Source organism: Poecilia mexicana, unplaced genomic scaffold (genome assembly GCF_051168715.1).
Source record: "Poecilia mexicana isolate PSO_F unplaced genomic scaffold, ASM5116871v1 scaffold_7, whole genome shotgun sequence".
Classification (NCBI taxonomy): domain Eukaryota; kingdom Metazoa; phylum Chordata; class Actinopteri; order Cyprinodontiformes; family Poeciliidae; genus Poecilia; species Poecilia mexicana.
In genome coordinates, this window is record NW_028263376.1 from 26,873,360 (window position 1) to 26,887,994 (window position 14,635).

The 14,635-nt window shown below is 42.6% G+C and overlaps 1 protein-coding gene across 3 annotated transcripts in view; it reads right to left on the reverse strand.

Annotated features, from left to right (window-relative positions):
* Nucleotides 1-14,635, reverse strand: part of rarga (retinoic acid receptor gamma a) — a 57,371-nt gene that overhangs the window by 4,707 nt on the left and 38,029 nt on the right. For all 3 annotated transcript variants that reach the window (XM_088007360.1, XM_088007359.1, XM_014982722.2), the window contains 6 exons: nucleotides 4,522-4,670; nucleotides 4,183-4,324; nucleotides 1,908-2,071; nucleotides 1,500-1,676; nucleotides 981-1,185; nucleotides 343-501 (listed from right to left, as the gene is read on the reverse strand). In XM_088007360.1, coding sequence (XP_087863486.1) covers nucleotides 343-501; nucleotides 981-1,185; nucleotides 1,500-1,676; nucleotides 1,908-2,071; nucleotides 4,183-4,324; nucleotides 4,522-4,670 — 996 coding nt within the window. The remainder of the gene's footprint in view (nucleotides 1-342; nucleotides 502-980; nucleotides 1,186-1,499; nucleotides 1,677-1,907; nucleotides 2,072-4,182; nucleotides 4,325-4,521; nucleotides 4,671-14,635) is intronic.

Below are 14,635 nucleotides of genomic sequence, written 5' to 3' on the forward strand. Positions count from 1 at the left end.
AAAATGTAAAACTTTAAATGCATGTTATTCATGCACTTAAACTATTTTCATAGTTTCATAGTTTGATAACATTCAAAGCGTGATTTTTTGGGGGAAATATTTGCTCAAACCAGTCTTGATTTTCTCTACCTTCATCTGACCAGATCTGTTAACAAATCTGTGATGTGAACAAATGCAAAAAAAAAAAGAAAGAAAAAAAAAGTGACATTTGAGACAAATATTACTTAGCTTTTAAATTTTATGGTTACTTTCCTCTTTGCTGACTTTTCAAGCCGCCAATCTGAAGCTGAACTGTGTCAGAAAATATGAACTCGTTCTTAGCAAATGACTGAAAATACTAACCTTTAGTGCTGATCCCTCTGAGGTCAGTGATCTTCATCAACATGCGAGGGAACATGTGGGGTTTGTTGGGGCGACGGCGGCGGGCGTAGATCTTAAGAGCCTCTAGCAGAGGCTCTTGTAGCTTATCTACTTTTTCTGGCTCTTCGAGATCCATGCGATCTGAAAAAAAGAAAAAAAAGGATTTTGAATGTATATTTAACAATTTTTTTATATGTGTTATATGTAAATTGTGAACACTTTTGAATATACTAAAAACACTTAAAATAATAAAAACTTAAAAACTTAGACTGATTGACTGAGTGCTCCAGGGGAGCTGTGGCTACTATCCAGTAGCTTGCCACCATCACGTGTGAATGTGTGTGTGAATGTGTGTGTGTGCATGTGGGTGTGTAAATGACTGCATGAAAAGCACTCCGGGGTCCTATGAACTTAATAAAGTGCTGTACAACTATAAACCATTTACCATTTGCCATATCTAACCCACCGACTGACTGGCTGAATGAAAATATATATTCTACATTTTATCCATAAATTTCTGCTTTTGTTAAAGCAATAAAATTTCAGAAGAGCCTATTCACAAAGATCCTTTCTCCTTACTGCTCACTTAATCGCCTCGTGTGTATGTACGGTTGCAGTACCTCCACAGATGAGGCAGATGGCGCTGAGGAGACCAGTCTCGGTGTCATCCATCTCCAGGGGTAGAAGTTGGCCGGCAAAGGCAAACACCAGGTCTGTGAGGGGTCCGAACCCAGCGTTGTGCATCTGAGTTCGGTTCAAAGTCAGGCCGTCTGAGAAGGTCATAGTGTCCTGTTCAGGGGTGTAGCGTGTGCAGATTCTCAGCATCTACAAGGAATAATAAAAGCGTGAAAAAACAACAACAACACAGGAATGTGGTAAAATAGGGTGTAAGGTTATGACAGACATGCTTACTAGAGCTCAAAACACCTAACAAAAGAGATAAATTATGCTCACTGTAGTCATATTGGATTATGTTTTACCAGGGCAAACTTCCCTGCAGTACCACCTACGCCCACCAGATACCAGCATAATCTCAGCACAATCTGAGCACAAGACATCCAGCTCCTTTTTTTTTTTTTTTCCCCCCCCAATAAACTGAGCGCTGACAAAACCAATATTGAGAAAAAGCGACTCCTCACCAGAATGTCCAGGCAGGCCGACTTCAGCAGAGTGATTTGGTCGGCGATAGTGAGGGTGGTGAAGCCTGGCAGGCGCTTGGCAAACTCCACGATCTTGATGATGCATTTGGTGGAGAGCTCACTGAACTTGTCCCAGAGACCCAGGTCCAACTGAACGCGGTGGTCCGAGCTGGAGTTCTGAACACACAATGGCAAACACAGCTCAGTGCATTTTATCATCCGGAAATATTCCACCCGATTTGCATAAAGAGCCAAAGGTGCGACACGTTTCCATTTGTCATCGATCAAACAAGGGCCGAGACGAAATCCATTTACATATCGCATCAATCATTCAGACACAATGCAAATAACCTAATGGGAACTGAATTAGTCAAGCCGTGCGTTTTTATAGATATTGGAATGACTTACGGTGGTGTATTTTCCCAGCTGGCAAAGTGAAGGAAATGTTTCTTGGTGAGCTTTGCTGACTTTGTTGACCAGTTCTTCAAGCTCTCCACTAAGCTCATAGCTCTCTGGTAGCACCACCTCCTCCTTCACGTCCTTCTTCTTCTTGTTTCTGTCGTTGCGCACCGCTACATGGAGACAAAAGGTGTAAATGAACGGCAGCTGCTAGCCGAGATTTGATAGTAATCTGCAAAAAAAATTTTAAAAATCCCTAAATGTTTGCGATACTCGAGATCAGTAACTGAATAATGGACCTTTAATGATTTGCACACACCAGCAGAAACAATAACTCAGCAGCAACAGAAGCTGCTCTTAAAGACACTGACACCAACACCCATCTCCTGCCTATCACCCAGTCACTTCCACGTCGATCAATCTGTCCACGAACGCGCATAAGCCAGTCCACTCTCTGCCTCCTCTCCCTCCTCCGCCTCCCATACTTTCCTTCCTCTCAGGATATCCAGTAATAGCAGAAGCACAATGTGATCCCGGTCTTAACACACATCCCACACAAACATTACACCCACGTACATGCCCTCCCCCCCTCCCCCCCGGGCTCTGCGAAAGGGCAAGGAACTGGCACTCGCAACCGTCGACAGCGTAAAACAAAAAGAGGGCACAAAAGTGGCGACTGTGACTCTGCAAGCGGCATGAATCCTGCCGGCTCTCTATTTGTCAAGAGTTTTAAATCATATTTTCTCCTGCGCTCTCCTTCTTGAATGAAGTCAGTGTTTGCTGTCAGCCAGAGGGGTGAGGTTTTTGCGGTGAAACAGGACGTCAGATTCGTTTTGCGAAGCGATTAGTCATATGACTGGTGCAGTACCAGCCTCACCGTGATCACAACCCTTTGAAGAACTCATCATCTGCTTTTGTGTTCTCTGCTGCACAGTTTCCCCAAAGTCCTTGCCTGAACATTAAAGCAACCTAATGTGAATTGATGTGCTAACAACTTCGGCCAAGCACACATTACTCCATGTTGGCAGTGAGTATCAAGTGTATTATAAAGAGTCGGTCCAAGCTTGTATGGAGCCCGAAGCAGAATCAGTTCTCTGGGGGCCACTTCTAATTAAAGCCACCAGCCACCAGCTACCACAGCGTGAGTAAATTTGCATCACTGGATTGCATATCAAATACAACTAGTTTCACGGGTGACTGATAAGGTGACACTGGATACCATTAAAAAGCACTGAAAATAAAAAAAAATATTAAAAAACAGTGTGTTGAGATGATGCTCGTCTCTTACACTATAGGAAATAGATGTCAAAACAGTCATTTTTAAGACCAACTCATTGGTACCAGCCACTGAAAAATTACATCCAGTGCTTAGACACAAGCAGCACAAATTAAGAAAAAGTATTTATCAAACCATGAAGACTTTTTTTTATTATCTCAAACTGTGTATATATTGCAAAAAAATATATATCAAATGTGCTTGCAGGAGACTTTGAAAGTGTGGCTGAGGATTTTTGAAGAGAGGTTCTAATATAAAGTTACAAGCAGTGAATAACTTTCCCTCTTTTCTATAAATCCAGATTAGATAGGCTGGGGAGCTAAAGCTAGCACTGGATGTGAGGTGGGATAAGACCAAAGTGGATTTGTAACGTGTTAAAGTAGCTCCGATCTCAAAAATATCACAGCGGCTTATGCAAATCCTCTTATATGAATTTGTAAACGGTTGCAGTGTTTGCTTTGGGTGGTTATTTACATAGACGCTGATGATTATTTACACAGGAAATGGAGGCAGAAGGTGTTGTGCCACCAGTGTTCTTCCTGTGTGAAACACTGAGAATAGTGCAAGGAAATCATATTTGGTCAAAGTAAGTATCTGAAAAATAAGGAATCTGTAAAAAAAATAAAAAAAAGTCAATAAAATAGCATTCAGTTAAATAGCTGTTATGCTTTAGTATTTTATACAGCTTTTACACTATTCTCAGTATGTGTTTCACGCAGGCCCGACACTGGTGGTGCGATGCCCCCAAAGCTCAGTGTCTTGTGCAAATAAACTTCAGTTTCTCTGTAGCAAACCACCCATTGCAAACATGACAATGGTGTGAAGGTTTACAAAATCCGTTAACATAAGCTAGATTTCAATTATTTTAACACAATAAAGTCTGCTTTGTTCAAAAATCCTGAACTATCCGTTTGCACACCCTCGGAGACCCTTTGTTCGCTTGAGGATCAGCTCAGACCAGGTTTTTACAACCGGCTCTTTTCGTCTCCTAAGCTGAATGAAACCCACCTTCCTTGGACATGCCGACCTCAAAGCACTTCTGCAGCCTGCAGTACTGGCAGCGGTTGCGTGTGACCTTGTTAATCTGGCAGTTCTTGTCTCGGTGACAGGTGTACACCATGTTCTTTTGGATACTGCGACGGAAGAAACCCTGAAGCATCAGGAAGCAAGAGACAAAAGAGTGCGAGGGCAAGAAGAAAAAAAAGAAAATGAGGGCCATAGTTATCAAAGAAAGGATATGACATTTAACTTGGTGCTCTTCCTCTCTAACTCGTGATAAAAATAGCTATAAAGGTGCATGAGATGAGTTGAAGGGAGACTAAGTAGACTCCTGCAGGTCCTTCTCACCTTGCAGCCCTCGCAGGAACTGACCCCGTAGTGGTACCCTGAGGACTTGTCCTGGCACACAAAGCAGGGTTTGTAGACACGAGGTGGGGGAGGAGGAGATGGAGAACTGGGTACCATCTCCTCTGAGCTGGTGCTCTGGGTCTCCACCGCTGTGGGAGGAAAGAGAGAAAGACATGTAATCGGTCAGTATTTGTTCATCTCTGAATACCCCGTGAGTGTGTGTGTGTGTGTGTGTGTGTGCCTGTCAGTTCACACACCGGATGTGAATGTTTGGGTGTGTCTCACTGCACGCTAAGACATTGATTTGACAGCTGACTGACACTCATTGCCCTTCAGTTCAATTCATTTACTGTCCCATCCTTGCCGCTTAATTTAACGCAACACTTTTTTTTAATATTCACACCACATGACAATGCTCCAGTCTAAGTATTGTCTTAGCTTCACTCTTTGTTGCAGGGGATAAAGATAGCTCATGAGATCCGAGTCCCTGACCACGACTGGAAGTAAACTTTCAAGTCTTTAGAACAGAAGACGTAAACTCCAGTCCTCAGGTTCGGGTTCAGGGCCCTTCAACTTTTAAATGTACATCTGCTTTATAGATCATTAGCGACCATCTAAGGTCCCAGCTAGACACAGATAGACTACTCAAAGTATTTTTGAACAGAAATCCCCCCAATTTGGAAAAATCCTTTCTACAAATATCTAGGAATAACTAACAGGTGGTGAAAACATCAACATTAGCTTCATTAAAATTCTAAATTAAAAAATTATGAGGATTGCTGTAATAGAGTGACATAACCGTTAAAGCAGTTTTCTTTCAGCCAATAACTTTTTCAAGCTACATTAAAAAAAAAAACAAAACAAAAAAAAAAACAGCGAGCCAAAGGTGAAACTACACCTAAAAAAATTGCATCACTGTTGTGGTTTCAAGCACTAAAAGCAAGAAATAGAAAACAAGGTATTGTTTTGTTTTATCTCCAAATACCATAACCACATGCACACAAAACTGTTTTTAAATATCTTCACTTTGGAAAGTTTTCTGGTAGATATTTAGTCGCCTAGAACTTAGTTTGCCCATCGACAGGAGGTGCAAACGACAGCAGGCAATAGATTTCTGCCACTTATGACCTCCTACCCCCCCCACCCCCCCTCCATGCTTTAAGTCTTTCAAGGCACATTTGGGTATATCATTGTTTCATCTGAACACAGTTGAATGAAGAGATAATGACTTCCTGACAGGCCCAGAGTAAACTATTTCTTTTCCTAGCAGTAAGCGGGCGAGGTATTGATTGACACGTCGTCTGGTAGGTTTCTGAATTTGCCACTGAAGCCAAAAGTCAAAGCCTGCTTCTCTTCATTCCACACGCCAACAACAATTCATGTGGACGCCTAGGAGGAACAAAACGAGCACGTGACAACATCGCAGGCTTACACAACATGGTGTATGGCTTCACTTGGAACTTCTGACATCAGTTTCTGCTCAGTTCACACACATGCTACGGTGCATTACACTTCATTACATTTCAAAGCAAACCTTGCATAGGCTTTTATATATATATATATATATATATATATATATATATATATATATATATATATATATATATATATATATATATATTGAATGTGTGTGTGGTGTATATGTTCCATAGTTGCCCCTGTGAAACACAAGCCGCTGCGCACAGGATCAGATCTTTGTCACACATGTTGGTCTGCATCAGCTCAAACCCACCAACCCTTCCCTGACACACACACACACACACACACACACACACACACACACACACACACACACACACGGTCAAAAAAACACTTTCACCCTTGGTCACCTTCGAGCTTCTACCCCCAACTCTGAATCGCACTAACCCCTGACACATAAACCCTATTTTTCTCTTGTTTCCTGGCCCTAAATTCCTCAGTGCAGCCCTGCCAGGTTTTAACAGAGGCCTAAGCTCGTAAGGCGGCCTATAAAGGCGGTCCCATGGCTGGACTGGAGGCCCCAGCCCGGCTGGCAAGCACTTTATTGGGACTCGGTCACCTTGGGCAGCTATTCACACCACCAGCTGTGTCTCCCAGCCCGTAAAAAAAAAGCCAATCATAAAATGAAAAACAGAGAGGCTCTAAAATTCTAACTTTTACTGCCCCCGCCTCCCCTCACCGTCACCTTCAATGGAAAGCACAGAGGGCTTGCCTAAACTTAACCTACAATTCCCTTCCTTCTTTGTCTCCTCCTCAAGGCTGAGGCACAAACCACCAGCTTGGCTTTTTACAAGAGAAGGGAGACTTCAAAAGGAAGGGGGAAAAAAAGAAGTATAAAACAAAGAATTTGATTTAAAAAAAAAAAAAGAAGAAGAAGAAGGAAGAAGAGGTGAGGGGCGAGGGGAGGGACGAGGCTCGGTGAGGGAGGGCAGGTCTCGTTCAAGACCAAGTTGACCATCATTACCACTTTTGCATCCGCTGCTGTGACTTCTGCTGTACAGCCTCATTAATGAGAATAACAGAAATATACAGACATTCTTAGTTTATTGCCCAATGCTAAAACATCTGGTTTTCATGTGCATTTTTATTTGACTCTAAAGAATCCATTCAAATTCCAGCTTTGAAAGTCCTACCTTGCTGGAGGCAAATATGTTTTCTATTAGCTTTTAGGGCAATCCCGGAGCCAAATGTGCAAATCAATCTGCAACCTGAAGTTTACGCCCACTGAATGTTTCTACAGCAGTTCTCATATGTCCCTGGCCAGAATATAACAAAGCGGCGGGGTCAGCGGGAGAGCAGAAACCCTATGAACGTGCCATGAACTGCTGTTTATGCAATAATAACATCAGCAAATGAGGCTCCAGACCTAGCGCTGACAACCCCGTTAGAAAAAGAAAAAAAAAAGAAAAAAAAAAGGCCAAACCATATGTGGCGTGAAGAAATGAACATTGACTGAGTCTGTCTAAATGGTAAAAGAGCCTGGGACGGAGAAAGTCAATCCCAGGGAAAACTCAAGGCAGGAGCGATGGAGGAAATATATCAGCTTCTGTCAACACTTTGAACCTGGTTCCTGCTTGAGAACATGACTCCGCGGCCCACCTCCCAGAATGAGCCTCATTCAGCCCACTCTACCCCAGGGCGCCATAGTTGAGAGGGCCCATTCAGGCCACTACTTGGAGCCGCTTTTCCTCAGTCTCTTCGGCCCAGCTCATCACTGTTTAGAAAACAAAGCCCCGTAAAACGAGAGGCCCTCCTTATCAGCGCGCAGAGGCCCGGGGTACTATTTGCATGACAATCTGTTGGCCAAAGCTGGAGAGCCGACGATGGACAGATGAGATGAGAGAAGTGGGATAGGTGGGTGGCTGCTGTTGTCAGGGGACATGAAGAGGATAAGAGGTAAGAAGAAGCGATGGGTTGGTTATCTGCAGCCACTGTTCACTTCCTGTTAGGGTAAGTATCAGTTTACTCTCTAATGCATCGATGCGATGCTCACTGTGCACGAGTGGCCCAGGTGCACTGATTAGACTTAATCCTCTAGTCCCCCTACCTAAGAAACACACACACACACACACACACACACACACACACACACACACACACACACACACACACACACACACACACACACACACACACACACACACACACACACACTGAACCATCTGTCCCACGAACATTAAATGTTTCAGCCTGAGTGGGATGTGGAGTACATCACTCTCCACAACCTCATTAGATGTAAAATGTGACTGCACACGACAGAAATGACTGTTTAGCTGAAGGTGACTTCATCTAGGTCAATTACATAAAATTCTAGGTCAAGTCAACTGTGCCAGTCAGCCCGCATTCAGGATAAAAGAGATTCCAAAGGCGAGGAAAGAACAGGAAGAGGTCATGTATGAAAACTTGAAAACGTTCTCGAGCACGAAAGCTGCCTGCTGTTCCCTCAGTTGGAAAAAACAAAAAGGGGAGTGTCTGTAATGTATGGTGAGCAAAGGCATGACTGTGCAGCTCCTGTTTTGTGTTGCAACACAACTCTTTTTTTTTTTTTTCTTAGCGAAGCAGCATATGACATTCTGGCAGGGTAACAAGTTTTCTTTCACAATAGTCCTGCAGATTGTTTTATTTTATTTTTTTTCTGTTCCACAAGTCTTGTCTCGGCATGTGACAGAGAATGCAAAGGCTTATTCTTAGAACATATAATACTGGCAGATCCATTTAGAGTCATTTAAAAGTGTTTATTATTAGAGCTAAGGCTGAAGCTTTCAGTGGGCTTTCCATTCAATCATTCAGTCACGCACTACTGTTTGTAGGTGTCAAGTTGATTTTTGCTATGAGGATCAGCTAAAAGGCTACAAACTGTTCATGTCTTACTGGCAGTAGTTAACTCTCTTGATCTCTTCATTCAGTAAAGTCCAAATGAACTGCTAAACCAAAGCAGACTTCTCTTTAAAAATGCTCTAACAATTTATAGAAACAATAATTCATCTCTTCTAACCAATCAATCGTGATTCATGCAAAAAAAAAAAAGAAAAAGAAAAAGAGAAGCGAGATATTAACTGAGGATAACATATTAACGGCTTGTAACAGTTAAAAACCTTACTTCAAAAATCAGGAAAACATCCTCTAACTGATACAATAGCAACAAAAAGAAAAACGTTCCTTTTAGTGATAACCACTAATGCAGTAATAAAACTTTTCTACCACAACTGTACAAAAAAAAAATTAAATTTCCATCTCTTTATTCAATTTAACCACACTCATCAATAAATTTCAAACTTTTTTAATAAGACCTAATAACACAAAAATCTCCCCATTCTCTTTGTAACCAGAATATTCCTTGGAACCAAGTGCAACTGTAAGAAAGTCCCCACATCTACATTTATTAAAAGCCTGAAAGGCTCGCATGTTGCTCGGAGTGCTGGGCAGACAGTGGCAGCAGACGGACGGCAGATTGGGAAAGAATTGTGAACAGTGGGCCGTGAGAATCCCTGGCACATTAAGGTGGGGTCTTTGATGCTGCCCTTGGCTCTCCATTTCGTGACAGAGGCAGCAGCCCTGCAGGATACTGACTGAATGACCATGAGCGCACTAAAAGGTTTCCACAAAGAAGCAGGCTTTGTGAAAGAGGAAAAGAAAGTACCACGCCCTAGTCGGCGGTGCCAGCGCACTTCAATCTCCCACTCTCTGCCCACATCTTCCTGCCATCACTCCGAGTCTCTCTCTCTCTCTGCAAGGCCCCACACCACACACATGTTTCCTTCCTCTTTTTAATACCAGTCTTTCCGGAGGATCTTCGTCACTGCATTTGCTGTCACTTCTCTTTAATCTTTGCCGTTACGCATACCTTACTGCTCTCTTACAGGTCACAAACCCTGTTCAAGCTTTCAGATGGGTTTATGAAACACTGGATTCTTGGGTGACGCATTGGAGAAGAATTAAAAGTGGCAAACACCTTTTACAAAGGATGCAAGAGGATTTGCTAAGTAAGTTACTAAAGGTGTTCAGTTCACTTGGCCATAAATCACCTTCAATATCTAAAAATATATATATTTTTACCACATGTAGATATCAATATATCTACATAAGTTCTCGCCTTGATTTACTTCTCCCTCACATTTTTATGCTGTTCAGATTAAAGTCAGCCATAGTTTTCCTTTTTTTTTTTTTTTTTGTCTGTGAAATTTTGCTTGGCCGGGGGGAAACCTCCAGAAATGTACAACATTCTGCCATAACCGGTAAAAGTCATGCACGATAAAGAGATGTGAAAGTCCTTGACAAACATTTTGGCATGTGGCTCATAAGCTGCGTAGCTACAAAGCTGGCTCACAAAGTGCTGCCAGAACACCTATGAAAACTTTCTGTTATCCACACAGAAACACCTTCACACAGCGGAGCACAGCAAAGGCAGCAGGAGGGACAGCCATGTCTCCTCGAGGCACATTTTAAGAAGTGGAATTACCCCTGCAGGCTGTTGGTCACTTTCAAAACACCCTTTCTTCTTTACAGCACCTCATAAAGGACCTTTTGATATTTTCTTGATGGAGTCGGCCAAGCTGACATTTGGCGGCCCGCGCCCACCCCTCTCCCCCACCAACAACCTTCCCCACCTCTTTCCCTGTACCACACTACCCCGTCAACTTAAGAAGCACAAGTTGGCTTCAAACACACAAACTGCCGGTCTCCCCCTGTAAAACCTCGGTGAGGAACATTTCCTTCAAATGTCCCTGTACAAAACCCGAGGAAGGAGGCTTTAAAAGAGGGAGAAAATTCTAGGAAATATGATTTCAATCAAGGGTTCTTTTTTGTTTTGTTTTTTTTTTTTTCTTTGTGTGTTTTTTTTTTTTTTTCCGGTTGGTGGCCTTTTATGAGTGGCACATGCATAAAAAAAAAAAAAAAAGCAGACAGTCAAGTGCAGATCTGTGGAAAAAAATCTGTCTCACATGTCCCTGCGGTGAGCTCCAACTGACTCGTCATCTGCCCACCAGAAGACGGGGAGGAACACGTCTCACCTCCTGTGACTGGAGAGTGAACCCGAACCTGGCAGCCCCGCACTGGCCTGGGCCATTGATCATGTCAAGGAAGACAGAATAACTGGCGGCCAAGGCAAGGAAGCGGACGGGGAGCGCAGGCATGCAGACGGCTGAGGTGAGGAGAGAAAAGGAGAGAGAGCAGTCATCGAGGGAAACCCTGTCTCTTTGATCCTTGGGTTTTTTTTTGTTTTGTTTTTTTTCTCGTCCTCGCAGACTTCCTCCCACCATCTGCAGCCTGGCTCTCACCTGTCTGTCTCTGGCAAGGCCACTCGCACTCGTTCAATTGCTATTGCTTCCTCCCCGCAACAATAGAAACCTTCAAAAGTAGAAGTAGCCCAGCCGTGGCTGCAGCCCTTGCTCTGTCAGAGGAAGTGAGGGGAAAGGAGGATAATGTAAACAACAACAGTAGTATTCACTCCAGCACTCTTTTTTTTTTTTTTTTTTTTTTTTTGGGGGAAGTGGTCAAAAGCGTGGAAAAACAAAGCCTGATATTAGAGTGAGAATTCTCACCCACACGCAGCAGTGAACAAGTCTTTCCCACAACTGCAGATGCTGAGTGGAAATTATTTACTCCCTCCTTCATTCATAAATCTATAATAAACAATGCACAGACAGACAGCAAACCTCATCATCTGAGTGATTTACGATCTGCATGTACATTGTGATTAGTTTCTTTTTTTTCCTGGCAACAGAGGCAAGTCCCCTAAACTGGCACAAACACCCCGGACTCATATCAGATGTAGAAGTCGCTGGGAAACTTCTGCTCTGAGTGGCCCAGTGGAGGAATGATGCATATGAAAGTTTTTCACTCTTGCTTGGCAACCAACCGCCAACCAGTTGCCCAACCTTGCGCCGGGGCGGAGACTCGAAAAACTCTGACGAGACTGTCTAGATTTAAGCCATTCTGTGATTCATTTCCTCCTCCAAGATGTCGCAACAGGAAGTTAAGTGGGTAATTGGCATGTGGAACAGAAAGAAAGCTGTTGAACGTGTGCTCTTTTTGCTTGTGATTCACTGCTCTTAACATGCATGAATGCGCCGCTGACAGAGACAATCCGAACAGTTCTGTTGAGACAAAAGAGGAATGCGCTTTCTTTCTGGTTTATTGTCTAGCTGTTTAATTCAGGTCTGATCGCAGGGCATTTACAGTAAACTCTCGATCAGCCACAGGTCATGCTAAAGAGGAAATATATTATCGGCTTGTTTGAAACCACTGAGGAGCATGTGCTGTTTTTCCCCTATGCCTGCTCATGAGAGTGTGTCATGTGTGTGAGCGATAATGCCCCTCTTGTCTCTGCTTCAGAGAAATAACTTTCCACAGCGGCTCAATGAATCGATGAGTGTGTTAACATTGGTTTTATTACTTCGGAATTGTTGCCCTCATGCAGTAAAAGGAAGATAAATTAACACTTATATTCACAGGCGTACAAAAAAAGAAGCAAAACAGCCAAGACTGGTGAAATTCTAACTTTTTGTAGTGCAAGCTATCACAATTGTCTAATCTTATTTAAGCACAACAGTGTTTAAATTAAGTGTTTGATAATACTTACTTTATTATTATTATTATTATTATTATTATTATTTGAATAATTCCTAGCAATACATTTTTGTAGCATTTAGCAGCAGATGTCGGTTTGACCAGTCGCAGTCTCCTTCTAAGAAGATGTTTAATTGGGTTGTAGTTTGAATGAACATGTGGACATAGGAAAAGTTAGAATGTGTGGAAAGAGTCGCGGTTGAGAAAGTTTCTGCGAAAGAGCAAACATTAAATTATGCTTTTTCTTAGCTTAGCAACAGTGCTTATGCTAAAGTCAAACATGCAAGCAAGCCAGCCAGTCAGCTTGCATGAGCTACGAGGCAGCTCTTGCCAGTGAACGGTGCATCTCGGCTGTGGTTGTCTGGGAATAGATTTACATGCCTCCTTGTTAGAGCAGTTTAAAATGTCTGCAACCAGTCATGCAGCCTGTAGGCCAATCTATGAAGTAAGACAGGAAATAGTTCTTGAGTTATTGCCCTGTTGTGTCAATGCAGCTACCTAATAAAGACACTGTTAGGCTGGGAGACAACATTCGGCCATATTAGCATTTAAATAGTTTATCTGGTGACATTCTGAATTTATGGTACATAATAGAAAAGGTGATTGAGAGAACAGAATCTGTAAGCAACATGAGAATAAAATGACAGGCAAACTTGCAACCAAAAGCAAAAATCTCAATTTACGTTTGAAAATTTTTAGAAGCTAGTTCACAGTTTGGCAGGAGTCCGGACTGGATTAGATGCCTACGACAACATTAACATTGTGAAATCAATCCTATTTGTTACTGTTTTCCAAACATTTTTTGTTGGTATAAATAGCCTTAATTTATTAAGTGCATTTTCAAATTTGAAATTTAACGAATGTGTTTCAATCAGAGGTTAACTTGTTCATTTCTTCCCAGAAACACCAGATTAAAATATCTACTCAAATACAACACCTGCATAGTCCACCTATTTTATTCATTAAACTATGTTTGTTTTATTTGGTTATGGAGACGCCTCGATATAAAATAAATTAAATAAAACAGAGAATTTTAACCACTAACCAGATAACCACTAGGTTCCCTACATGGTATCACATTTTCCTGTGTCCCAGTTCAAGTTGATTATCAACAGTGACCGTATCTCTTGAACACAAACAAAGAGAAACAATTAAAAGTTGCACATGAGGGCATCCGTGAAATTCCCTGGTGCCATTCATCTTATCCCAAACTAGCAGCTACAAGCGCACAATTACAGGCTTGTCGGTTTGTGCACACCTGTTCCCCCTCACAGCCAAAGTATACAGGCAAAGGCACGCTCGCGCCGAAACGAACACATAAATACACAAACAAATCATCTGATGCTGGCATATACAAATGAACTAATGCACCATTACCGCAAGGATGTTCATGGCAGTTGCTCATACACACACTGGCAGAATTTGACTAATGTTTGAGGAAAAACAACTCCAACGGGCCTCCTCTATCCGTCCCCATCACTCTCCACTTCTGAGCTCAGATAATAGCTGTCCAACACCAGTCGCTCACCACTCCCGGCCCTGTGCCGTCGGCTGCGTAAACACAACCCATTCACACATACACAGAGCCAGGGCAGTCATGCTCTCCTGGATTTCCAGTCCCGGCCTACATTTTCTCATAACACTGCACCCCTCAGCAACATTTGAGCCTGGCTGTCAGTCAATAACATGTTGGCGACAGAACCGTTCTCCTCACATTTATCACGAGTGCTTAAATGTATGTGCTATAAACAGACCTTGCACATGCTCGCATATGCAACTCTCAGGTGTTTGTTCTAATAAAGCCCACACGCACACACAGAAAGTTTGCCAATTGCCCACGCCTTTGTTCATAAGAAAAACGTGATTGGCAGCCAGAGAGCTGTTCTCAGTAAACAGCTACAATGGGAGCAGCCAGACATTGGGTGTAGGAGTGGGCTGCCACAATAACTTGAACCAACAAAACATTGTGAAAGAACTCCCAGTTTTACTCCAAACTCAAACATTTGGCCTCCGCGAACCATAAGCTGAGCAGGAATTCTCATGTAATGTTACGGAATCAAGAAGTTTG